Source organism: Neovison vison, chromosome 1 (genome assembly GCF_020171115.1).
Source record: "Neovison vison isolate M4711 chromosome 1, ASM_NN_V1, whole genome shotgun sequence".
In the NCBI taxonomy this organism is placed as follows: domain Eukaryota; kingdom Metazoa; phylum Chordata; class Mammalia; order Carnivora; family Mustelidae; genus Neogale; species Neogale vison.
The window spans coordinates 316372904-316399306 of record NC_058091.1 but is presented as its reverse complement, the minus strand read 5'-3'; the positions used below and the strand labels follow the sequence as shown (position 1 = coordinate 316399306).

The 26403-nt window shown below is 66.3% G+C and overlaps 1 protein-coding gene across 1 annotated transcript; it reads left to right on the top strand.

Annotated features, from left to right (window-relative positions):
* Positions 1–9172: 9172 nt before the first annotated feature.
* Positions 9173–25564, top strand: SLC6A19 (solute carrier family 6 member 19). The gene is made up of 12 exons (XM_044234272.1): positions 9173–9535; positions 14867–15007; positions 15602–15739; positions 16977–17158; positions 17464–17574; positions 17805–17917; positions 19386–19514; positions 19597–19753; positions 21362–21566; positions 21658–21817; positions 23364–23526; positions 23695–25564. The coding sequence occupies exons 1-12, from the start codon at positions 9334–9336 to the stop codon at positions 23896–23898; spliced, it is 1905 nt and encodes a 634-aa protein (XP_044090207.1). The 5' UTR covers positions 9173–9333; the 3' UTR covers positions 23899–25564.
* The last annotated feature ends 839 nt before the right edge of the window (positions 25565–26403 follow it).

The following is a 26403-nucleotide window of genomic DNA, read 5'->3' as shown; positions in this document are numbered from 1 at the left end:
GGCATCCTCACCCCGGTCACCCGAGCCACCTCCTGCTCTGTGTGTCCGGCAGCCACGGGCAGCCCGCGGGCGACGCCTGCCGCACCTGTGCCCCGCGGGGGCCGCTGCCTCTTCAGGGACAGGGAAGTCTCCTCAGCCCACTCCTTTGTCCATCTCGGGTCTCATCCGCACCCCCGAGGAAGCCCACCCACGGTGTTGGCGGCTGCGTCCCTCAGGGTCAGGCTGGCTGGCCCCGGGCTGGGACCCGGGCTCATTCCTCAGGGTCTGAGGAGGGATTCAGGGCATCACTGAGCAGTGTGGGAGGGGCTGGCTTTTAGGGGTGGGGGAGGCGTAAGGCCTAAAGGCCCCCAGCCTGCTCCGCGGAGGGGCAGGAGGTTTGGGGAGGAGGGGTCTGAGCCGGGAGGGTGTGTCTCAGGGTGCTGCGTGGGGGCCCGGGCACCGGTCAGAGGGCTACCAGTGCAAAGGTGGGATCCCCGAATGTCCCACACAGCCCGGCTCCTGCCTCGGCACCTTGGGGTTTTTCCTTGGGGACACTGGGTGGGGACCAGCGTCCAGGCCTATTGGAAAAGTACCGGCCAGCAGTCCACTGAGATGTCGTTTTCTCAGGTTGATGGTTAATCCCGGGCGTCCCTGGGGAACAATCTGGCTGGTTTCTGGGAATGCCCTGAGTGGGAGGGGTTCGTGGCCGCAGGCTGGGGCCGAGCATGGAGGCTGCCGCTACCCCCGAAGGCCCTGGGGGCGGGTGAACGGATGTGAGGACCGCCCCCCCACAGGTCAGGGTCCCCTGGACCCCGGTACTGCTGTCTGCTGCCTTTCCTTGGGCTGCAGGGGACGGCTTGGAGCCCCCGGTCTGGGGTCTGGGCCCTTTCACCAAGCAGCACCCCCGCGCCCCGCGGGTCCGCGATGGGCCCTGAAGCCCCTCAGGGGGTAGGTGCCTCTGGGAGCACGGCTGGACGTCCTTGTCAGGGCAGCAGGGCCTCGTGGCAGCCACGGGGAGGGAGGAAGCCAGAGCTTGGTCCCTGCCTGGAGGCTCCGCATCCCCAGGACTCAGTTTCCTCAGGTGCAAGGGAGGGGCTGACCGTGCCACCCTCCTGCAGGGGCTCTGTGTGAGGGGAGCAGCGGATGCAGGGCGGGGGGCCGCCGTCCCTGCCCCCCCTCCTCACAGCATCCCAGGCTTTGGAGACTGAATATCCTCACTAAGCCTCATTTGAAATCCCAGAGGAGGACGTAAAGCCTGTCGGGAGCTCCCAGAGCTGCTGAGAAGCTCCTCCCTGAGGTCTGGGCTCCGTCATCCGTGGCATCCCCACGGCCCTGCACGGGGCGCCCCAGGCAGACCCTGCCTTTGCTGGCGGTGTCCTGTCTTTCTGAGCCTCAGCGCAAGGCCCAGTGGCCACACGGGGCAGCCCCGGGCGCTACCCTCTCCATGGTCCCAATCGCTGCATGCTGCATGCTGTCGCCGGACCGTGTTGCCCTCCAGCTGTCCTCCCATCTGGCTGGGCCTCCCCTCCATCTGGGTCTCCCGCTGTCCTCAGACCCAGACTCCCCCGCTTCTGGGCCTTGTTCAAGGGGCTGATCAAGCTGAGCTCCAGCGGGGACGTGGACTTCCATGTCCACAGCTGAGAGTCCCACCTTTCCAGCCTCGGGGTGCTTTCCCGCCGAGCAACGGTGTCTCCCCCGAGAGGCCGGCCGGGCGAGTTAAACCGCAGCTCAGGGAAACCCGGCACAGAGGACGCGTGGGCTCATTGTGATGTGCCGGAGGTCGGGAGAGGCCCCTCCCAGAATCCAAGCCCGCAGGGAGGAGGGATTGAGGCCCAGGGACCCCACCTGGAAGAGGGGCTCTGCGGTGTGTGACGGAAGCACTCGAGTAACCAAGGTCCCCGAGAAAGTTAGGGTCAGCAGGAGCCAAACGCACACCCGAAGCCAGGAGGGAACCCACCCTACTGCTATACCGGCCAAAGCTAAGGCGATGCCCGGCCCTGGCAGGCACTAGCGAAAGAGCTGCTCCTGCTTCAAGATCTTCTCAGAACGCGGCTTCCACACTCTAATCTCGGAAGTTCCTTCTAGGAAACTCCGTCCACAAGTTCAGAGACGGGGACGGCGGCAGCACCGACAGAACCAGCCCAATGCCGGGACGGCCAACGGGAGGAAAACGGGGGACGGTCCCCGTGCGGCCCCTCTCCAGGGCTTGTGAGTTTGACGGGCCGGGACGCGCTTGTACACGAAGTGCCCTGTGCCCACCGACCCCGCTGGGAGTGGGGGTCACCACAGATCTGGGGTCCCCGGGTGCACACGCGGGTGTCCGAAGAAAATGCCTTTTTCTCAGCTCCTGTGCCTTTTCCAACTGTGTTCCAAAACGTGTTACTTTCATAATCACGATAGTTCTCAAAGTACACATGCGTCCTGTTACCTGACAACAGGACCTCGGACGTCCAGCGAAGGCCTCCTCCGCTGTTTCCAACTCAACAAAGGGGAGGGTCTCTGCAGGGTGGACCCTGGGCTCCTCCCCCTCTCCTGGAGGTCCTGGAAGCTCCGTGCCCTGCCCACTGCCCCGCCCAGCTCCTGTCACAACAAAGGCCCACTCACCCCCCCCCCCCCCCCCCCGCCAGCCAATCCCCCCAACAGGTCGGTGAAGACTCAGCAGTAAACAGGCAGGCAGGGAGGGGACTCCAGGGTCACTGTGCTGGGCGTCCCTGCTTGCAGTGAGTGTGGCATTCGGAACATGGGGCCTTCTGCCAGTGGCGGCAGGTACGAGGGACAGGACAGCTGGGCATCCAGACTCTGTCTCTCAGTCTCTCTCCCCGGCCCCCCAGCTCCCCGTGGCCGCCTGTCCCCGCAGAGAGTGCCTTGCTCCCCCTTCCCCCTGGGAAGACAGGGGCAGAAGAGACACGGAATATCAGAGTGGGGGGGGGGTGGCCCTTAGAGCTTAACTCCAGGCCCAGAAGTCCATGAATGCAGGCTTGGGGGCGGGGATGGGGACAGAAGGACATCAAACATCCCTTCCCGTGACTTCTGACTACTCAGTAACTCTGCTCCTTCAGGAAAACAAACAGCCCCAGCCCTGTTGAAGACAAAGGTTAATGACTTCGGAGATCACGGGACAGCCCAGCGCCTGTCCTGATGTGCCCTCCCTCACCTGCTCCCTCCTGGGCCCGCCCCACCTGCTCACCTGCTGGGCCAGCCCTCACCTGCCGCCTGCCCTGAGGACTTCAGCCCCCCCGGGGGGGGTGTCACTGATAACCAATCCCCAGGCTATGCCTGCTGTCCCTGGGACTTTGGGGTACTGTCCTTTGCCCGGGGGATACCCAGGAGCAGGGCTTCTTACTTTGGCTCCCTGCCCCACACGTGAGGAGGCCTCAGCCGTTCTCCATGGATCTGAAAGGTGGGGCAGCCTCTCCTAAAACTGATGTGAAAAATACTTAATGCGGAACGTGTTCCCTGCTGACATAAAACCTGGACAGACAGACCCCAGCACTGAGGAAGGACGGAGTCCTTGGTGCAGGGCCCACGTGGCTGCACGTGTTTAACCCCAGGACTGTAGCAGAATGTGCGGCAGAGTCTCCGCTGTTGCCACTGGCGCCGTGAGAAGGCTCTTCTTCCCGCGGGCGCATGCGACACTCGGCCCGTCTGTGGAGCCACGTGCGGCCCGCGTCTGTGCCGGGGACCCGCGCCCCGGCCGCCTCGCTCCCACACCGCCATCCGCCCGAGATGCGGAGTCGGACCGCGGACGGACTCACGTGGCCAGGGAGGAGACAGAAACGCACCCGGTTCGTCTGTGAGAACCGAATCAGGGGTCCGGAGGATCGCGCGGGACGGACAGCTCCAAGGAGCAGGATCCTTCCATGTTTAAAAATGAACTGTCGGGAGTCTGGGGCTCCGTCGGTGAAGCGTCTGCCTTCGGCTCAGGTCATGATCCAGGGTCCTGGGAGGGAGCCCCGCATCCGGCTCCCAGCTCGGCGGGAAGCTGCTACTCCCTCTCCACTCCAGAAAGCAGGAGAGCACGTCCGCGAATGCACACCTATTCCTGACAGACAAAGGACCCCAAAGGCCATGACCTGGCTCGCAGCGGAAAGAAGTGGGGGTTCTGCGGGGAGACCGACGTCCGGGGTTCGCTGCCGCGCGCTGAGCGCTCCCTGGACAGGGAGCGTGTCCTGGGCTGTGGCGCTCATCCCTCGGGGACGCCGTTTTAGGGAACAGAAAGGGCCCCTCTGTCCCGGAGGGCAGGGGCCATGTGCACAGACGTCTGTGCGCCCTCAAGGGCCACGGGACGCACCGGAAGCTCCGTCCGGGCGCGAGGGGCACCGGCGTCCCATTCGCAGGACGGCGGGAAGAGGAAGAGAGTAAAAGGACGGGGACAGACGGACCGAAACCCGCGCTTCCGGGGTCACCTTGTACGGAGGTTCTCTGTAAAACTCAACCCCCAAAAGGGTTAGAAACGGCTGTTGCCATAAGGTCGGGACGCGGAAGCTGTCGGGAGGCTCTGCCGCTGCGCAGGAGCCACGGGAGGGCGACCGCGACCGCCGCGGCCCGGAAGGGAGGGCCCAGGCCTCAGGAGCGGCATGGGGAGCCCCCGCACCGCGGGGACCTTGCCGTGAGGCCGCAGGGCGCAGACCCCTGCCCGTGCCCCACGGGCTCAAGCGGCTGACGGACCAGCGCGGGAGGCAGAGGGACGAGCAGCTTTGTGGCGACAGTGGCCGGAGGACGGTGGGGACAGCAGCGTTCAGAGCAAACAGCCCCACGTCCTCATGTGACTCGCGAGCTGCCTCGTTTGACGCTTCTAGAATAAGGCGTGAGGGCGTCTTCGAGACCTGGCAGCAGACAGGGCTGTGCGAGGGCAGGAGGCAGGTGCAGCTGTTGGTGGCAGATGCCGGGGACGGTCTGGGAAGGCCCGTGGCTGCGAGTAGCAAGATGCTTGTGGCGCCCACGTTCTGGAGGCTTCCGAGGCATCCTGAAGATTGACAGGAAGGGCTTAGCCAATGCCCATAAATGTGGGGTTGGAGCTCTGTGTCAGGCCACCAGGGAAACGCCCGCACCGGGCGAGTCCCCAGGAGAAGGGCTGTGGGCCGGGGGCAGTGGGCGCCTCTGCAGGCCGGAGGCGCAGACCTTCCAACCCCGGTGTGCAGTGCGAATTCTCTGGGGGAGGGCGGAGAGCGCCTGGGAAGGGACAGACGCGGGGAGGGTGTGTGTTTCTGGAATGTTCTGTGTGCCGCTTTCCGCAAGTTCATTAACCTGGAAAACAGCAATAGATGTGCTGACAAATACGTTCGTCAGGGCCAGAGGAGAGCGGCAGAGAGGAGCCGCATGGAAATCGTCTGCAGCGTTACCGTCTCCCCAGCGCTGCATGCTCGCGTGTCCACAGAAAAAGTGCTGTTTAAAAGGCAAATTTAATACAAAGTAATAAAAAATGAAATAAATAAAATTACAAATTTAGTTTAAAATTTTAATTTTTTTTAAAGACGTGCACTTGTCTGGATGGTTGCAGACAATGACTTTTTTTTTTTTAAAATATTTTATTCATTCGCTTCAGATAGAAAGCGAGAGAGGGAGAGCAGGGGGAGCAGAGGGCAAGCAGACCCCTCGCCAAGCAGGGAGCCCGATGCGGGGCCCGATCCCAGGACCCGACCACGACCTGAGCCGAAGGCTGATGCTCAACCCACTGAGCCACCCGGGCGCCCCTAAAATTTTAAATTTAATAAAATGCTCAAAAGATAATATTAGGTAAAAGTCGTGCACAGTTCAACTTCAAGCAGGGAGCGAGTGTGCCGGGGTCGTCCGTACGCACGCGCACACTCTGGCGACCCGGACACAACCTGGGGGTTAGGGGCACCGGCCCCGCACGGCAGAAACCCCGCCTCAACTTTTGACTGAACCGCAGTCGCCCGCAGGTGACCGGAAGCCGCCCCCGTGGCCCGACGCGGATGACGACACCCTCCGTGGACGCACGCCTCCTACCTGGTGTCCCTCGGAGCCACGAGGCAGAGAGCGAGCCCCACGGCGTCGCGGGTGTCGCACGCTCGGTGCCAGGCTGGCCGGGCCGTCCCCGGTCAGGAGGAACCCGTGCGGACCTGGAGCCTCGAGCGCGTCTCTGCAGGCACAGAGTCCGGCCTCGCGAGCCCCCTTCTCTGGTGGGAAGTGTTGCTACGGCGAGCGCGGGACAGGGGCTGCCACGGAGGACGGGCTGCGGGGACGGGCCTCTGACCCGCCGCTGGGGAGGCCGGGTGCCATCCCCGTCACGGGTGGGGACTCTGTCCCAGGGTCCTCGCCGGCCACAGGACACGGGCCCGTGGGGGTCGGCTGCCGCTGCCCACAACATTCCCCATCCCCCGTCCGCTGGGAGGGAGGCACGCGGGCCCTAGGACCCGGACGGGCTGCGGGGGGGCGGCCTCGGCCATCCTGACTGTTTCCAGTCACCACTGTGGTGAATGCAAAGGCTCCTTGAGTCTCTCCACCTGAGCCACCGGGCCCTTTGGTCACCAGGACTGTGGAGCACGGTCCCGGGACAGCTTCCCCAGTGAGTGGAGTGCGGTGAGGCCCCAGCCTCCGTCCCGCTGCCTGCCTGGACAGGCCCCTCTTGGGGTGGCTCCGCAGGGACCCGTCGCTGGGTCGATGCTGAGCGTCCCGGGGCCTTGGGCGCGGTGGGTAAGCAGGAGGCGACGTCCTGCCCGTGGATGTCCCCTCCACTGCGAGGACAGAATGTAAGCAACAAATAAACTGCATGTTCGAAGGAAGTGATGCTACGAAACAGGGGAAGGAAAGTAGAAAGGGGCACAGAGGTGGGACAGGGGACAAGCTGGCCAGCCGCGGAGCTGGGAGGGCCGAGGTCACCGTGTTGTGTCCACACCATGACAGGAGGTCGGGGAGAGCGGCCTGGTGGATGCTGCAGGAAGACAGGTAGGAGGTGCATGCCGTGCAAAGGTCCTGGGACAGATGTGGGCCTGCTGGTCAGGGGTGACCAAGGGGAACCTCGGGCTGGAGTTGAGGGGTCAAGGTCAGAGTCCAGGCAGGTCAGGTGGGACCTTACGGCCACTGAGGCCTTTGCTCCTAGACAAGCAGGAGCTGACATGAGAGCGCAGGAGGGAGCAGGGGGCAAGAGCCCTCCACCCAATGGGGCTGTGGGAGCCCTGCCTGCACCCCGCACCTGCCCCCCAGGTACACGGAGCATGAAGGTCACCCCAGGGACTGTGGCGCGGTCACCAGGCACCCAGCCTTGTTGGCGCTCCGCTAGGACCTCGTCCCCCACTCGTGAGCGAGAACTGCTTTGCTGAGGGCCCCCCGCAAGGTCCAGGGCCAGGGAGCCTGCGGGCCCACAGCAGCCCCTGTTCCTGCTTCCGAGACCCTGGTCCGGTCAGGCTCAGCCCCAGGCACCTGGCTTTCCGGACGTGCTCCCAGCCAGGAGCCGCAGAGCTGCTGGGACGCGCTTGCGGAGGAGGACAGAGCTCAGTGGCTGGCGGCGGCCGCAGGGAAGGCCGTCCGGGTCTGGATTCCTGGGGAGGCTTCCAGAGAGGGCCCCACGGAGCAAGGCTCAGGGACACCCCTGGGAAGGGCCTGCAGGGGGCCGGGACCCTCCCCCCACACCAGGACTCCTGCCTCGGCCTCCTGTTGGGGAGGGGCGGGGAGGGGAGGGCTCTCACTCTGGACACACCCAGGACCCAGGACGAGCCCCTTCACTCCCGCCCTTCACCAGCCCTCAGGGTCCAGGCCACACCTCCCTGCTTCCAGAGTGTGCCCTCCCCCCACAACCCTCCCCCGGGGCCTGGGCCAGCCTGGGACACCTCTCTCCTCTCTCTCCTTCTGTCTCTGTCTCCGCGTCTCTCCCTCCGTCTCTGTCTCTGCGGTGGCCTCTGCCTGCCTGGCCTGCATTGTTATCTCGGGAACTAGATGCCCCTAAATTCTGACCTGATCCCTCCCTTCCGGCCTCCACCCTTCCCTAAGTCCCCCTGTCCTGGGGCAAAGGTCAGATTCCTGAGCTCACCCTCTCTGAGTGGCCCTCGCCGTCATCACCGTCCTCACGCGAAGAACCCTCGGATGTCAGTGTGAACCAGTCTCACGGGGTGGGGTCGGGGTCAGGGCATACAGTGCCCAGCCTTGGGGATGTTATTGTCCAGTGGCACAGGTCCCCGGGGAGCCTGACAAGCAGACAGTCGCCGTGACGGAGCCCGTCCCCCTGGGAAGGACCAGGTGGCAGGGAGAGCTTGGTGCACCGCTGACCCCAAAAGCTGGTCGGAGGCCGGGGACGGGCGTTGCCGGGGAAAGTCCTGTGGGCGGGCCGGGTACTGCGTGGCCACTCACCAGAGGCGCGGCGGCCGGCGGGCGGCCAGGACTACTGCGGTGGGGTTTCGGGAACTGAGTCGGGAGGGGCCTCTGCCATCCCTGCACACAACCTTCATCCCGAGGTCCCTGCTCTGCCTTCAGTCTCTGCTCAGATGCCAAACCCTGGGCGGGGTTCTCTTCTGGCCCCCCAGCCTTGCCCTGAGGGCACCGAGGAGAGGCCACGCTGCCGTCCGCACATGCAGCTGGCTTCCGTGTGTCTCCCTGCCTGACCGTTCTGGGGGCCAAGACCCCACTTCCCATTGCAGGCCTCGCCACCCAGCTCAGGGGTGTGGGGGGCTGCCCCACGCAAGGCACTGGACGCAAGGGACTCCAGCTGCCCCAGGGAGAGGCTGGGTGGCGGACGAGTCATGCCTCGGGGAAGTCCATGGGCCAGAGAGCCCTGGAGCCCAGTCTGGGTCGCCGAGTCCTAGAGGCCCTGAGTCCACAATAGCTCTGGGTCCCCACATGCCGGAGCTTGGCCCAGGAGGGGTCTGGGCAGCCCCAAGCTTGGTGTGAACAGGGCAGTGGGCTGCTCCCAGGGCCCAGGGTCCCCCTCATGTCCTGGACTGGGATGGGGGCTCAGGGATGCCCCAGCACTCAGCCTGCTGGCAGAGAGCTGGGGAGACAGGGCTGCTCAGGGCTGCGCTCTGCTGCGGGGTCGGGGGCGTGGCCACGAGAGAGCATCCCGGGGTCGGGGAGGAGCAGATCCCGCCGAGTCCGCCAGGCTATTGAGCTGGGGGTGTGGGTCTGGCCCCGGAGCACCCTGGGGGGTGGGGGACGGCAGACTCGGGCGTTTACACAGCGGGAGGGGCTGGCTGGCACCCGCAGAGCTTCCGAGGGTCCACCGAGCCTCCGCAGATAAGGCATTAACAGCTGGGGCGGACTGGCCGTCAGATCTGCTGACGCCAGGCGCCTGGGGCAAGGTGCCAAAGGTTCCCTATAAAGTGCCGGGGCTCTGGGCCACTGGCCACTCACCCTCCGGCTGCCAGCCTGCCTCTGTGGGGAGGGACCTGCCTGGCGACCACCATGGTGAGGCTTGTGCTGCCCAACCCGGGCCTGGAGGCCCGGATCCCCTCCCTCGGCCAGCTGGAGACCATCGAGGCGGAGGAGGCCAGCTCCCGGCCCAAGTGGGACAACAAGGCCCAGTACATGCTCACGTGCGTGGGCTTCTGCGTGGGCCTGGGCAACGTGTGGCGTTTCCCTTACCTGTGCCAGAGCCACGGCGGAGGTAGGCCACGGGGCTGGGGGGACGGGGGATGGCAGACTGGGGCCTGGGTGTGAGCGACGCCACGTTCCCCTGGGACGCCAGCATCCCCGGGGCCGTGGGCAGGACGGCACGCATTTGTGCCTTCCCTCGGAGTGCCACGCGCCTCCACGCGTGTGCCGGGGGCCGGGCCAGGCAGGGCAGGGCCGGGCTGGGTGGCCAGTGGTCCAGGGCCCTCTGCTCCCAGCTCGTGGCAGGAAGTGAGGGATGTCCACGGCCCTGACCCTGCGTGCCCAAGTGTCCGGGTGTGGGGAGCCCTGCCCTGTTCTCGAACACATTGACCTGCATGTGGGGGTCTAAGAGGAGCCGGCCGCTGCTCCGGACGGAGCCTGCCCCCCCGAGTCTGGCAGGGCAGCGAGCCCAGCTGTCTTCGTGTCCACCATGGGGCCCCATGGGGTGGACGTGCTTGGTGCGCGTCCTAAGGCCAGAGCTGGGGCCACCTTCCTGGAGGGACGGGAGCAGGCGACCCGCACAAGGGCACCCTGGCCTTGACCCCTCCTGTCCCCTCCAGAGGCCTCCGGGGCCCTTGCCTGGAGCCCAGGGGTTTCTTTCCACAGATCGAGGCTGCCCCTCCCCCACCCACAGGTCCCCCAGTGATGCTGGGTCAGTGCCCTCATGGCCTTGTCCCCTTGCCCACCCTCCCAGTGTCCGTGGGCTCCGGGATGTCCGTGTGTCCATGGCTCCTGCCTGCCTTGGCCCTGACAGGGGTGAAGGCAGAGGGGTCTGGCTCTGCGAGCCGGCGGGCGGCTGCTCTGCAGACACAGGCGCTCCGGGGACGGGGCTCAGCGGGGGCTGTTTTCCTTCTGTCTCTGAAGGACCTACAGGCTCTTGCCTGCGCTTTGGGATATGGAAGTTTGCTCAGGAAAAGCAGAAGTGGTTCCAGGTCAAGCCGAGCAGCCCTGAGTTCCCGGGATTTGTCTTTCCCTCCTGTGCTTCTGGGAGGCGGGGACCGTGGTGCTGGGGGCAGGGGGGTGAGAGAAGGGTCCCCAGGAGCAGAGCCCCCGATGTCGGCGCCGCTTCCTTCTGAGACTTCCCGGTCACCTGCCCCCCGGGGACCGCCCTAGGGTCTCCCCAACCCCTCTACCCCTGCTCCGTTCCACTGGGAGCTCAGCACGGAGCAGACTCCCCCGCCTCCCCACTGTGGGCTGCGTGAAGCCTGCCTGACGGGGAAAGGGGCCGTTCCGGTGCCGTGTGGGGCCCCGGGGCCTCAGGGGTGGGCCCGCTCTGTGGGCGGAGGCCAGACGCCCGTGCCCGAAACCAGGGCGGGTGGCACCACGGGAGGCACCGGAGGAACGCTTGCCAAGTAAATCCCGGAGGCTGTGGGGCCCCACAGAGAAGTCGCGGTGGGGAAGGGGGCTTTCGGGTGCCGCCACACACTGGCTCGGATTCCACGCGGGCCGTGTGGGAGCCCTGCCCCCAGACCCCGTGGACTGATGGGGCTGTGGCTGGACCGGCCCGTGGGAGCCGTGTCTCCACAGCCCAGCTCCACCCTGACCGAGGCGCGGGGTCCCGGCTCCGGAACAGGAACCGGGTGGGAACGGGGTGAGAGCGGGCACTGGGCCCTGTCAGGAAAGGTCCTCCGACTGGGAGCAACTCTTGTGTGTGGCCCCAGGCGGGGCATGTCGGGGATGTCGGACCAGAGGACTGCAGAGCCAGCGTCCGTGTGGCCTCTCGGCCCCTCCCCCGAACTCCCCGCCCTGGGCAGCTGGCTCTCTGGGCACGGGCTCCCCTCCCCGAACACATCTCGGGCTGGGCTTCGCTTCAGGAGATCCCCATGAGCTCGGTCCTTCCAGGCCTTGGCCAAGGGGAGCCTGCGCTGGCCCTCCCGGGCCCTTCCTGCGCCCCCACACCCCTCGCAGCCGGTGAGCTCTGGAGGGCTGGGCCTGGGCTGTACCCCTGCAGCCTTAAGTCACACCGGCCACCCTGACCAGGAGGCCCTCGGGCTGGAAGCCACTTGCGCTTCCGTCTCTGGCCCCCAGCCCCATCCTGGCTGCCGGGAGCAGTGCTCATGGGTGCGGGACCCCCAGCCTCATTCCCAAGCTCTGTCTGTAGTGACCTCACGGCTCCCTGCCGACCGGGGGTGCACCGGGGCTCGGTGGGCCCAGGCGACAGGGAAGGGGTGGCAAGCCCCCTTTGGGCAGAGCCTTCTGGGCCTAGAAGGGCCTCGTTGTGAGCTCCAGGGTGCAGGCCCCAGGGGAGGAGGGCCCCAGGAGTGTGCAACCCAAGGTGGCTCCCATCGCAGGGTCACGACCTCTAGGTCCTGGACAAGCTGCCGCCCCTGGTTGCCCTCTCTGGTGCCCTCCCCAAGGCCGGCTGAGAGCGGGGCCGCCCCCCGGGGCACTCTAGGTGCTGACTGGGACCCCCAGAGCAGACAGGCAGCTGGAAGGGAGGCCAGGGGTGGGCCAGACCCAGGGAGTGAGGAGCTCACGGCCACGGCATCTTCCCTGTACAGGACGGCCGTCCGGCCCGCGGGTCTGTGACTGGCGCCGTCCGCTCAGAGCTGCGGGCAGGAGGCCAGAAGGCCAGGAAGGCCCTGGGGGAGGGGGCGAGAGGCCATCCTCAGCTGCCTTTAGGGACCCGGTGAGAGACACGCGGGAGCAGGGCCGTGCTGGTCCGGGGGCCCCTGGGGGAGGCGGCCGGTGCCCCCAGCACACCTGCTGCTCAGCCCATCCGCAAGGATGCCACGTTTCCTGGACCGCTGCGGGTGATCGGGAAAAGCCCAAGTCCGACCCGCACTACCGGCGGCCTGTCGAGGGTTTGCGGTCAACCCTCCAGCCTCCCGGGCGCCTCCATAGCCCAGCACGTGTCTGCCGGCTGTGACCCTGCGCCTGGCCGGGGGCTCACAGCTCCTCTCTGGCAGACCTGCTCAGCGCCCCCTGCCCCAGTCTCCCCGCCAGGGTATGGCCGGCAGGTGCGCCTCCTGCGGGCACCAGCCGCTCCTCCTGCCCCGCCCGCCGCCTCCACCTGTCCACCCACCAAGCAGGCGCCGGGCAGCACCAGGAGGCCCGTCTCCCAGGACCTTTGGAACCACATCTGGGCGCCACGGTGCCTGCTGGCCGCTCTCCCGCCTCTGTCCTCCCTGCTTCCCCACCTTGCCCCACGGCGCTGGTTCTGAGAGGAAAGCCGTGTGTCCCTGGGGCTATCTCTGGGACCAGGTATTGCTGGAGAACATGCTTGTCCTGGGGACGAGCAAGGGGCCGAGGTCCCGGGACTGGGGGCGCCAGGGGGGCGGGCCCCAGGGGACCCAGAGGGCCCCCGCTGGGGGGCGGTGTGGACGCGTGCCCCCCATGCTCCCACTCCCTCTCTCCACGGGCCGTGCCCGCTGGAAGCCGAGCCTGACGCACAGGGATCCACTGGTCTGTGGGCCCAGAGGGTGTCCTGTGAGGGAGGGTGCTGGGAGCACAGGCAGTGGCAGACGCGCCCTGGATAAGGGGGTATCCCAGGGAGGTTTCCAAGCATGAGTAGGAGTTTCCTGCTGGCGATTGAGGGGCGGGGAGACCGGTGGTGACAGCCCCGTCCCGAGACAAGGGGATGGGACTGAAGGACGTCGGTAGACTTTGTGTGCTGCTTGTTTCCTTGGTACGTTTGCTCGGAGGGTTTCAGATCAAGCCCCTAAGGAGACATTGGAGAGGAAAGTCTTTTCTTTTTGCAACTAGACCCTCACTGACACGGGGACCCAGCGAGCAGGTCCTGCTGGGCTCTGAGTGGCCCGGGCTGTGCCCCCATACCCAGGGGGCATCTAGCTGGTGGCTCTTCCTCTCCTGGTACCTGTCCTTGGATTTGCTTTTTCGTCATTGTCAAGCCCACACCCCTGAGTTCCCGGAACTTGGACCCCTGCCTCTGACACAGCCCCAGCTTCTGAAGGAGCCTGGTCCTGGAGCCCCGGCTAGGGAGTGGGGCCACTCGGGCCGTCCTATGTGTAGGACAACGACCCACGGCAGGAGGTGCTCCCAGCACCAGGACCCCACAGACAGAAGGACGGGGACATGTGAGAGGAGAGAAGAGAGAGAGGGCTGTGGCTCGGTCCCCCTCACACACACGCAGGCACACACACACGCACACATGTGGACACGCCCACCCACTCGCACACCCTCCCACCTGCGCACCTGCACACAAGGACACTCACGCCCACAGGCACGTACGTGTGGACACACAGTGCCCCGCCTGCCTCCCCCGGGGACCTCTAGGTCAGGGTCTGAGCCCCACCCTGGCCAGGAGACCAGCACCCGGAGGTGGAGGAGGCTGGCGCAGGCCTGGGGGTGGGAGGAGTGGGGTTGGGTGAAGGATATGACAGATTCGGGGAGAAGGACAAGCAGAACGAGCAAGTTGGGAAAGGAGCAGGGGGCGGTGTGGCTTCGGCCAGGGGCTGGAGAACATGGGGAGAAAGGACGCAGGGGCGGGGGGTGGGGAGCAGAGCGGCCTGAGGCTATCCCAGATGCCCCTGCTCTTGGGGCGGGACCCCAGGCCGGGCAGGGGCCAGTACCGTCCCTCAGCAGGTCATGCCGGCCCCCATCAGCGCGGACCGAGAGCCATCCCGGCGAGAAAACAGCCCAGCTCAAGGGTCTCGGTCCACAGGGGTCTAGGGAGTCCGGCGCCTGTGGCTACCAGGCGGGGACCCAAATCCCCCCGTGGGTCCTGAAGCAGGAAGCGTCCGGTCTCCGCCACAGAGCTGCATCCTGGCCCGCGTCCAGGCCGGTGGGGACCACGGCTGCGCGCATCACTGCTGGGCCACGCTCCGCACCGTCCCCCGCCGGGGCTGCGCCTGGAAAGCCTCCTGGGCCTTCAGGCAGTCTGGGGACCCCAGTGGTCGCCTTTACAATTTCCCTCCTCGACCCGCTCTCCGGCACCAAAGCTGGGGGTTTTGTGAGATGCCGGGGGTCCTGGTGACTCCATGAGGGCGGTGAGGCCCTGCTCGCGGGCGTCCAGGCTGGCCTCCGAGGCTCAGAATGACTCCCTCTGGTGCGCGACCTCCGAGTCAGCCTCGGAACCCTGGGCTCGCGGGACCTGTGCCCTCTGACCCTTCCCCACCGCCCAGCGGAGGCTGTCGTGCCTCCCCACGCTCCGTCTGGCACAGCGACCCCGGCGCTCATTCCCAGGGGCTGCCGTGTGCTGCGGACAGACGCTACCGCGGGGCCACGGTGCGAGGCAGCTCTGTGGCAAATGGTGCCTGTGGCCGTGAGGTCCCAGGCGCGTGTTTGTGCTGTCATTCTGAGGCGCTGTCGACAAACACCGTGTTCCCAGAGGGGCCTCCCGTGCACTGCCCCCTGCCCCCATCGCTGCCTTCTCCCCATGCAGGCGCCTTTATGATCCCGTTCCTCATCCTGCTGGTCCTGGAGGGCATCCCCCTGCTGCACCTGGAGTTCGCCATCGGGCAGAGGCTGCGGAAGGGGAGTGTGGGCGTCTGGAGCTCCATCCACCCGGCCCTGAAGGGCGTCGGTGCGTGTCCGGGGCCCTGCCCAGAGCCAGGGTTCACAGCGGCATCCCCCCTTCCTTCTCTGTGCTCTCTGCCTAATTTCAAGGACAGGAGGGGCCCAGGGCTCCACGCCCAGGCCTGGGCAAACCCATCCTTGGGATCTCAGGGGACCGTGGGCCACAGGTCCAGGCCCCATCACTCCCGGCTACCAGGGACCAGCCGGGCAGCTGAGGCCATCCTGAGACCCAGGTGCCCAGGGCATGAGGGTATAGATACGCATGGAGTGTAGAGCCCCTCCTCCCCGCCCAGATCAGGGCTCAGCAATGGCCAGACTGACCAGGAGGGGCGCTGACCACTGAGTTCCTTCCTAGCACTGACCCCTCCCCCAGCGCCGACCCCGTACCCGCACCTTGACCCCTCCCCCCAGGGCCGGCCCCTCCCCCCGAGAGCTGACCACCCCCCAGCGCTGACCCCCCACCCCACATTGACCCCTCCCCCCAGCGCCGGCCCCTCCCCCCCAGAGCTGACCCCGCCCAGCGCTGACCTCTCCGTCCGGCCCTGACCTCTCATCCCCGCAACGCTCCCCCACTCCTGAGCAGTGACGGTTGGTCCCCCAGGCATTGCGTCCATGTTCGTGTCCTTCATGGTGGGCTACTACTACAACACCATCATCGCCTGGGTCATGTGGTACTTCTTCAACTCCTTCCAGGACCCCCTGCCCTGGAGCGAGTGCCCGCTCAACGCCAACCGGACGGGTGAGACCTTGGCGGGGCCGCGGTGGGGGCGGGGCCCCGGAGCTGGCTGTGGGGGGAGCCGCGCCCTGGGACAGGCGGCCCACGGCCCACGAAGAGCTGTGATTTCCCAGTTCCGGAGCTGCCATAGCTCAGGTCTTGCAAAGCCAGAGCCCGTTGAAGGCTTCCCTCTTGGGAGGGGTGGCAGCGCCTGTGTTGTTACAGAGGGGACGGGGACACCTGCCCACCCGTCCCCGCCATGCAGGCAGCGGATGTGGAGTTCCAGGTGCCCCAGAGAGCTGCTCCCCAACATCTGCAGGGCAGTGTCCTGCTTCCCACTGGCCTTTCCTGCCCAGTCCCCAGAGGCTCTGCAGAGCTCTCTCGCCCCTCATTGTCTGCTCCTTCTGGGGGTGGAGGGCCCTCAGGGAAAGGGGGAGTGGGCCCTAGGCTGTGGCCCGAGAGGGCATGGGGACGCGTGAGAGCAGGGGCCCGGGCTATGGGCACACACGCCCATTGGGACGTGGGCAGCCTGTGTTGTGAGCGTGGGTCCGACAAGCAGATGTGGCCAGTGTGGTTTGCTGCACGGATCCCTCCAGATGTGCTGGGGTGGGGGCCGGCAAGGCAGGCCCCTCGGAGTCGAGAAAGGACAGGGCCCACCCCCATGGCCTCCCTTGCTGCTTTCGGGGACCATTCAGGGCACCGTCCCTGTCTCTGGAGATGGGGTCGGGGCCCTCCAGGACTGATGGCTTCCCTCTTCTCGGGGTGTCAGGCTGGCCTGGAAGGGCACCCAGGACCCTGGAGCCCAAAGGGATGAGACCGTGTGAGGTTGAACACTGTGGCCCGCGGGGGGCCTCAGCCAGGGAACCGTAGAGACCTGTGACCCGTGCGCGGCAGAGCCCCTGGCCGAGGGCCGACTCCCAGCTCAGCCTGTGGGTCTCTTATGTGCCTGTAGCAGGGGCAGGAGGGAGAAGGGAGGCAGCGGAGGCCTCGTGTGCACAGGTGTGTAGGTGTGTGTGTGTGCACACACTCGTGCCGCGAGTCGTGTCTGCGTGAGTGTGCACGTGTTTGTGCAAATGTGCACGTGTGCGGGCGTGTCTGTGTGCACGTGTGCGGGCGTGCACAGGCATGCTTGTGTGCACAGATGTGTGTGTACGTCGTCCCTCTGTCACTGTCCCGAAGCACAGCTCGGGGCTGGGCTCCTGTGCTTTGCGGCGGCTCGCACTCCCTGACCCGCTCTGACTGGTGGGGACGCCCGCCCCAGGCTACGTGGACGAGTGTGCCCGCAGCTCCTCCGTGGACTATTTCTGGTACCGGGAGACCCTCAACATCTCCACCTCCATCAGCGACTCCGGCTCCATCCAGTGGTGGGTCCTGCTCTGCCTGACCTGTGCCTGGAGCGTCCTCTACGTCTGCACCATCCGCGGGATCGAGACCACCGGGAAGGTGCTGGAGGGGGGTCACGCTCAGCCGCTGCAAGGGCCCCGCGTGCCCACTGTCGGGGAGGGGCCTCTGCTGCCCCCGCGCTCAGAGGGCTGCGGGCAAGTGGCCGCGAGAGCTCGGACCGTGGAGCCGGACCACCGCAGTTTCAGGACGTGGGTGGTGTGGGGAGTGGGCGCCTCTTCCTGCCTGCAGCCTGGGGGCCGGGCACGCAGGGAGGGGCGGCCTGCAGGTCCCACACTGTCACCCCTTCTCCTCGGGAGCCTGCTTGGCTCCACCAGCCCCGTGGCCCACACCTGCCCTGTCCGCAGGCCGTGTACATCACCTCCACGCTGCCCTACGTTGTCCTAACCATCTTCCTCATCCGCGGCCTGACGCTGAAGGGAGCCACCAACGGCATCGTGTTCCTCTTCACGCCCAACGTGAGTCTCCCAAGGTCGGCCCAGGCCCAGAGGGCCCAGCGGAGGCCAGGCAGGGGGACGGCCAGCTCTGGGCCCCTCGTGGCGTCCAGGCGGGTCCTGTCGGCTCGATGGTGACCATGTGGACCGAGGGCGGCCACCACTGGGCCGTGCACCAGCTGTCCCCTCCAGGAGCCCTGCGTCCCCGTCCCCAGACCTTCCAAGCATGACTGAGGGTCTCTGTCCGGCTGCAGGTCACGGAGCTGGCCAACCCGGTCACCTGGCTGGATGCGGGGGCTCAGGTCTTCTACTCCTTCTCACTGGCCTTTGGGGGCCTCATCTCCTTCTCCAGCTACAACTCTGTGCAGTAAGTGTCGGGGGTTCTGCCTGCCCGCCCTGTGCCTTGGCCTCCCCAGCCCCAGGGCTGGTGAGTGGAGGAAGACGTAAGGGCGGCCCTGCTGACCCCGGGTCCCTGTAGGGCTGTGCCCGTGGGTGCAAAGAGGCTTCAGGAGGGCTTTCAGGAGCGAGGCAGCCCAGGGAGACCCATTTACGACCCGCCTCCCCTGGGTGTCTTTGCCCCACGATCCCGAGCGCTGGTGTTCCCCACCCCTATCCCCGTCGTGCCTCAGCACCCAGAACCCCAGGAGGGCCCGCCCCTGCCGCCCACCACGGCCTGACCCCTTCGTGGAAGGGGTCCAAACTGCAAGGGCCCTTCACCTCCACAAGCATTATGGGGCACCTCCCTGTGCCGCACCTGGTGCCCCAGGACCGTCCTGCTGGGACCCGTGGTCCAGCAGAGAGACAGACAAGCCACGGGAGCAGACGGGACGGGCGTAGGGCCAGGTGGGCTCACCCGCTAGCTGTGGTGTCGGTGGGACAGGGGCAGCCGAGGGGACGGACCTGACAGCAGGTGCTTCTCAGCCGGGGCCGTTTGCCCACTCACGGCTCACCAGCGACTGGTGCAGTCACATTCCCGGCTCTGCCAGCCCCGGCACCAGCCCCAGAGCACGCCCTCGCCCAAGGGAGACCTGCGCCCGTGCGCCCTCGCACCCACCCCTGCCCCCCGCCCGCTCCCTCTCTGGGCAGACTCGCCTGTTCCCAGCCTTTCACCACATGGACGGCCAGGAGCCGTCCTCCGTGTCTGGCTTCCGTCCCTGAGCACGACTTCCTCGGCATCCACCCCTGCCGCGGCCTGTGTCACGCCTCCTGCCCCTCGCGCCGAGGATGCCCAGGCGTGGATGGGCCACACTGTTGCCCTCCCCCCTCCCATGATGGACACATGAGCTGTTTCCACCTTCTGGCGATGGCGAACATTTGTGTCCGAGCTCGGGGGCTGACGTGACTTCGCTGCCCGTGGGGCGCCGGGGCGGGGCTGCTCTGGAGTTAAGGGCTCAAGGGAGTGTTTTCCACGGAGCCCACCCCGTTTCCCATCCCCCAGTCATGCAGCAGCGCCCGATCCCTGCTCGCCCTTGCCAGTGTCGGTCATCTGACCCCGACGCCGGCGGCCAGAAGCACCCGAAAGGGTGTGGGTCCTGGCGGGTGGGGCTGGGAAGTCGGGGCTGTGTTCTCGAGGTGCTGAGCCAGGGTATGGGCTTCAGGTGTCCAGTGCAGGGGGCAGGGCCCAGCCCGTCTCCTCGAGGTCCCACGACCCGGGGCAGGTCTCCAGGGCCAGCGTGGCGGGGGCCTGGGGACACGGTGGGAAGGGAAGCGCGGGGTGGGCCGCGTCCCTCGTGGCTGCACCCTCCCCACTGGGCACCCCGTGCCTGTGCCGACTGGGTGCTGACTCCGGCGGCGGGCGTCCCCGTGGGCCGTGACCAGACCCCATTCTCATGCAGCAACAATTGCGAGATGGACGCTGTGATCGTGTCTGTCATCAACGGCTTCACGTCCGTGTACGCGGCCACCGTGGTCTACTCCATCATCGGCTTCCGCGCCACGGAGCGCTTTGACGACTGTTTCAACACGTACGTGGGGGCCCCCTGCCCCGGAGCTCGCGTGTGGTCTCCGGGGAGCCGCCAGCCCGCAGCCAGCCCCCTGTCTTCCCAGGAACATCCTGACGCTCATGAATGGGTTTGACCTGCCCGAGGGCAACGTGACGCAGGAGAACTTCGAGGAGATGAAGCTTTGGTGCAACAGCTCCGATCCCGAGGCCTTCGCGAGGCTGCGCTTCCAGACCTGTGACATGAACAGCTTCCTCTCAGAGGTTGGGCCCCCGGGGGGTGCTCCGGGGATCCCCGGGCTGGGGCAGGGGGTGAAGGCGCCGCGCTTCCCCGTGAGCCGAGATCTGACGGGCCCGGAGTCCCGGGCGCCACAGAGCCTGTGCCCCAGACCTAAGGCAAGGCTGGGCCCTGGGGCCCCGGCGGCCTGGCCCCCCGCAGTGCCCGGTGTCAAACATGCCAACATCCCCACGTCCACAAGTGCTGGAATCCCACCAACAAACATGCCAGACCTGCGCTGACCCAGCCCCCGCCTCGCTTTCCTCGCGGGCACGGCTGACTCCGGGCTGGCTGACCCCGTCCCTGTCCCAGGGCAGAGCCGTGCTCTGCAAGCCATCCTCTGAGGCACAGATGGCTCTAGATGCCAGGCTCGGTGAGCAGTGAAGCTGGCACGCGGTCAGGATTTATGGGCCAATGTGACTTAAATTTGAATTTTCTACTTTGGACCCATGCGCTATCTGGGGACATGTCACACAGGCTCAGGGCCTGGCATGGAGTCCAGTGGCCGGGGGGGCGACAGGCTCCACAGGAGCGAGGTGTGCCAGAGAGAGCACAGCCAGCAGAGCAGGGGGGCGACCGGAGGGTCCCCTCACCAAGTCTGTTCCCCGATACATGCTGGACAAGGGGTGGCGTGGTCCGAGGGCACCAGAGCCTCTGAATTCCTTCTCCTCTGGAAGCTGAGGGAGGAGTCAGTGCTCGGGGCTGTGCGCAGAGCGTCCCCGGGGCGCTGAGTCCCAACCCCAGCACCCCGCACCCTGCCCAGGGTCCGGCCGGTGCTTCTGCCCCGGTTTTGCCTTCTCACGAAGTTCTGCAGAGAGAACGGAGAGTTTGTGTCCCGGGGCTGGCTGGCCTCTCACCCCCGTCCACCCACAGGGTCGAGCTGCTCCCCTGCGCGACGCACGGATGCTGGCCGCTCCCCTCTCCTCCTAAACTCCCCGCGCGGCCCCGGGGAGGATCCGTGCGCGGAAGGCAGCAGCCGTGTCCTCTGAACTTGCAAATGCTGTGAAGTCGCTTTGGGAGCCCTGACTTGGGAGCGAGTCCCGGGGACAGGGGCAGCCCGGCAGGGAGCGCTGGGCCCAGGGCGCCTCACTCAGCGGCCAACCCCACCGGACACACCTCGGGGGAGGAGCTGTAAAAGGGGTCTCGCAGACCCGAGTGGGGCTTCTGCCCCTGTCCGGCGTTGGAGCCCACGCCCTGCCCGCGGCCGCTCAGCTGGGCCCACTGGCCGCAGGTCCGGGACGTCTGCTCTGGGCACTGGCTCAGGCCTCGTGGAGGTCACCCCACACCCAGAGCCCAGCTGTGCGGTGTGCGTCTCAGCGAGGAGATGGACTCTGCAGTGGCACGGGTCTGTCTGGGCAGCCCGGGGCCCTGACGGCCGCTGAGCAGGGCAGCCCTTTCCTGGTCGTCAGACTAGTTCAGCTTTAAAAATACAGCAGGGCCTAGAACACAGGTTCTGGTTTTTTCTCCGAACGGCTCGGCTCAGCCCTCTGCTCACCCGGTGGGGCTCTGCGGCTGCGGCGCTGTCTGGGAAGGATGGGGCCTGGGAGGGGCCCTGGGGGACCTTGTTCCTCTGTGACACCGCCCCACCCCTGCAGGGCGTGGAGGGCACCGGGCTGGCCTTCATCGTCTTCACGGAGGCCATCACCAAGATGCCCTTGTCCCCGCTGTGGTCCGTGCTGTTCTTCATCATGCTGTTCTGCCTGGGCCTGTCGTCCATGTTCGGGAACATGGAGGGCGTGGTCGTGCCCCTGCAGGACCTCAGGATCATCCCAAAGAAGTGGCCCAAGGAGCTGCTCACGGGTGCGTGGGGCTGGGGCGGCGAGCACGGCTCCCAGGGCGCGGCCAGGGCGCGGGGCCTCCGTCCGCAGCGGCCTCGTTCTCTGGCCCGCAGGCCTCATCTGCCTGGGGACGTACCTGCTGGCCTTCGTCTTCACGCTGAACTCCGGCCAGTACTGGCTCTCCCTGCTGGACGGCTACGCAGGCTCCATCCCCCTGCTCGTCATCGCCTTCTGCGAGATGTTCGCCGTTGTGTACGTGTACGGCGTGGACAGGTAGGAGGGAGGCCGTGGCGGCAGGCGGTTTCCAGCGGGGGTAAGTGGGTCAGGTTTTGGGGTGGGGCAGGACGGCCCCGCCGTGACTCGGGGCCGAGCGTGCACGGGCCTGACGCCTGTGCAGCCGAGGGCCGAGGGGCTGGGCTACAGACGGATGTCCACCGGAGCGGTCCGCGCAGTGTGCCCTCCAGCTTCCAGACGCTTCCGGACCCGACAGACGGGGCACTCGCCGGCATCTCGGGGGTGGAGGGAGAGCAAAGCGCTGCCGTGGAGGGAAGTCGAGACCGTGTGGCCAGAGCCTCAGGGTAGGAAAGGTCGTCACTGAACCACCAGCTGAAGGTGAAGCACTACCATGTCCCGTGCAGGCGGCCTGAGTCCCGCACAGGCCGCCCGAGACGCGGGCGCTGACGGGCCGGGTGGGCAGAGCAGCCCCGGGGCTGGGGTACGGGCAGCAGACGTGAGGGCCAGGTGTGGGCAGCAGGGGCTCCCACAGCAGAGATCCAGGATGCCCCATCGGGTCCTAAGGAGGCCACCAGGCCCAAGGGGAGGGAGCTCCAGGCCTTTCTAGACAGAGAGAAGAAGAGTGGGTGAGCAGGCTCGTCTGAGATCTATGTGGCCAGACACTCAGGACATCAGGCCCTGATCAGAGAGGACCCCAGGCCCAGAACATGGCACCTGGGTTCCCGCTGGGAGATGGGCTCCCCAGGGCCTCAGAGACCACCTGCCTGCGTCTGTTGCCACAAAGCACGTACAAGCCGTTGGAGGGCCTCCCCACCCACGAGAGCTCCCCGCGCGAATGCGGACTTCCACAACACACTGCGAACCCGCCTGGGAGCCAGGGAGTGGGGGGGGGGCTGCGGTCACGACACCACCAGACGCTGCGGGGGGGGGGAAGGCTGCTGTGCCCACCGCAGGTTGTGACGCAGACCTGTGACAGCCTGCATGAGGCCACGGCCGTCTGGGACCGTCTGGGACAGTCTGAAGCCGGACGCTGGCAGAGCTCCGTTCAACACGCCGTAGGGAGGACATCCCTGTGCACAGGAGACTCCTGCTGGGTCCCACCTGGGGACGAGGCCTGGGCAGCAGTGTCCCTTGGACTCTCTGCGGCCCTGGACAGCGCGTGGCCACGTTCTGCGTGCTCCATGCCGACATCTAGAGACAGTGCACTCCGGTGCAGAAGAGAGTCCGGCCCGGACAGGCGGGAGACGGTGCAGGGCCACAGCCCCGGTGGGAGGCTGGGACGGGGCTGCTGGCCAGGCCGCCCTCCGCCCTAGATGCACGGGCCGCAGCTCCGCACGAGTCCACGTGCCGAGTTTACAGTCTGGAGCTCCGGGCAGCGGCCCTGCGGACACTGGAGCATCCCGCTGGCCTCCTAAGGCGGCTTCTGACGCAGAAACTGGGCTCTCCTGGAGGGGCGGGTCTCTGGGCAGAGGAAGACCAGGCTGGGGCACCGGAGATGGCGAGGCCGTCAGGGTTGCATGGCCGGCCGCCCTCTGCTGCGCCAGGGTCGCAAACCCCTTTGGCTTCCTTCCCGCCTTGTGTTCAGGTTTAACAGGGACATCGAGTTCATGATCGGCCACAAGCCCAACATCTTCTGGCAAGTCGCGTGGAGAGTGGCCAGCCCGCTGCTCATGCTGGTCATCTTCCTGTTCTTCCTCGTGGTCAAGGTCAACGAGGAGCTGGTCTACAGCGTCTGGGACCCTGCCTACGTGAGTCGCGGGGCTGCCGGGGGGTGCAGGGGGGGTCTTGCTCCTGCAGGGTGGGGAGCCTGGGGTGTACCTCCCCTCCCCAACAAGGGCCAGGAGCTGACCCACGGGGGCGGGGGCGCCTGCCCCGAGGGAGACCCTGCGGGCTGCTCACTGCCGCTCTCTCCCCAGGAGGAATTTCCCAAATCCCAGAAGGTCACATACCCGGGCTGGGTGTACGCTGTGGTCGTCATCGTGGCTGGAGTGCCCTGCCTGGTCATCCCCGGCTTTGCCATCTACAAGCTGCTCCGGGACCGCTGCCAGAGGCCAGGGGACCGCCAGGGGCTGGTCAGCGGACTGTCCACGGCCTCTATCAATGGGGACCTGAAGTCCTGAGTGGCCCAGCCTGGCGTGTGCGGCCGTTGGTGTTGGGGAGGTTCCAGGCCACACACGTGAGAGTGCTTGCACATGTGAGTGTTTGTGTGTTTATGTACACTGCAGAATCGCACACGTGTGAGTGTGCACAAGTGTGTGTGTGTGCATGTGTGCATGTGCGGAAGTTCGTGTACATGTGTGAGAGTGTGATACGTCGACTGTGCATGGGGGGCTGTAGGGAAGCGTGTGTGATGTGTGTGTGTGGTCACATCTGTGTGTGCGCACATATGTTTGAGGACGTGGTGGGCGTGTGCGTACATGTGCTGTGTGCGTGACTGTGGTACGTGGGTGTGTTGTATAAACGCGTTTGTGCACACACGGCCATGTGTCCATGTGTGCGTGTACACACACACACACACACACACACACACCTGCCACACAACCCCAGGGCCCTTGCACCTGCTTTGTCACGGGTGTGGTGGGGCAGGTGCCGCTGCTGGGTCCTGCCACGTCGCTGCCGAGGGAGAGTCCCGGCCGGCGCGCCGTGGGGAGACCGTGCCTGCCGAGCGGCCGGCGGGAAACAGAGCGGGTACTCCCTCGGCCGCTCAGCTCCAGTCCTATCGACCCTGGACCCAGGAGCTCACAGCGAGGTCGGGATACTGTTCCCCCGCGATGAGAATGGCCCTTCTCGAGCCCCTAGCTGTGAGCTCCGGAAGACTCCGCAGAATCCCTCAGAGGCCTGGCCACCCGCCCGCCGGCCTTGGCAGGATACGGGCTCGGAGACCGCCCACCCCATTAACCACTGCTCCGGGCGGCCGCGGATGGGTGAGCTCCACAACACTCAACTCGGCCTAAGAGAAGGCGGAAACCAGCCTTTGAGTTTTCGTAAGAGGGCATATTCCCCGCGTGAACTTTTAGCTAGGTGCAGGAAAAGGCGAGTTACAGGGTAACTCGGCCATAGCCACCAAGGTCGAGGACCGTCCGTGTGTCCCAAACTCGGCAGGGACCGGGAAGCCCACGTCCTCGGCGTCCCTCGGTGAAGCTGGTGCTGGCTCTCCCCTCCCCGTCATGGGAAGGGTTGTTTTCTGGGATTCGACAGCCTGTCTCAGCCAAAGTCACTGGGCACCTAGGGTGGCCGTGTTAATGAGCTCACCTCCACTCTCCATGGAAAAATCTCGAAGTTTATGTAGCTGGGTTTTCTGATCATCTGCTGGGCCGGGGTGGGGACCTGGGTGGAGCATGGATCCCCAAGCCATGTCCCCCCTACTCAGTTGCCCCAGGGCCCTGTCCCTGTCCCCCAGCCTCCCGCTCCTCGGTGACACAGAGTTCAGCCCTGCAGCCCCGCTGTGAACCTCCAAACACCGGCATCTGCTGTCCTCCTACGCTGCTGGTGGCCTGGCTGCCTACAGAATCCTCAGGGTCCCCCGTCCCGCCACACTCCAGCCTCCACCCTTCTCCCAAAGCCCCCCCAGCTGAGACAACAGCAAGCAGCCCCCCATGGATACACCACCCGCCCAGGGCGCGTGAGGAGGAGACGGCGGGGGTGGCCCCGGGCACCCACCCAGTCGTCCTGTCCCCTGAAGAGCGCCTTGTTTTGCAGACCTGGCGTATTTGCAAGTTGTTGGAAATGCGGGATTTGTGGGCATAACATGCACCTGTCCAAGTAAATCACTATTTCACAGTCTCAGCCTAAGTGTTGTCTAGATGCAGAGGGTTGAGCGCACAGCGGGGCCCCGTCACTCAGGGGAGTGCAGGACCGCGGTTCTGGGGGGGTCGTTTTCTCTGGAGAAGTCATGACACAAAACTGCTGTGTCTACGGGGCCCTGCGCGTGGCGTGTGGCCCTGCAGAGGCAGGAGGAGCGTGGGCGGTGGACTCAGGGTCGTGGTGCCCCAGTGAGGTCAGGTCCGCTGGGTTGGGGGCTGTACTCCTGCCCTCCCCATGCTTCCCTTCCCTTTTTCCCATTCCCCTGCCACCCAAGAGTCAGCAGAAATGTGTCCACCAGGGCCCACACCTCTGTGACCCACATATTCAGGCCCAGGTGAGACCAGCGTTCCGGGAGGTGGGAACTTCACATCCGGGCCCCAGGCTGTCCCGCAGGCTTCCACTGGGGGTCCATGGGTCCAGGAGACCCCGCGGGAGGCCCAGGCTGAGTCTACTGCATCAGCCCATCATGGGCCATCCCACCGCAGGAGGACCCCATGCGGAGGGGACGCTTTGGATGTCCCCCCACCTGGCTGAGCCCCTGTGGCCACAGGTGCCTTGCTGTCCCACTGCTGCCTGAGGGCACCCTTGGCCGCTGGGGGCAAGAAAAGAAGCCCCTCCTGCCCCACCCTTGCCCCGCCCCATCAGAGGAGCCCACCCCTCCCCCAACCTGTGTCCCTGCACGTGCTGGGTGCCTGTGGGGGCCTGGGACTCGTGCCGTCACGGCTGTGCGTCACCCCTCACGGTGACAAGTGAGACTACAGTCGTCCCGGAATCAGAGGGTTGATCAGGAAGTCAGTGGTTTTTATGAAGCGACTGAACGA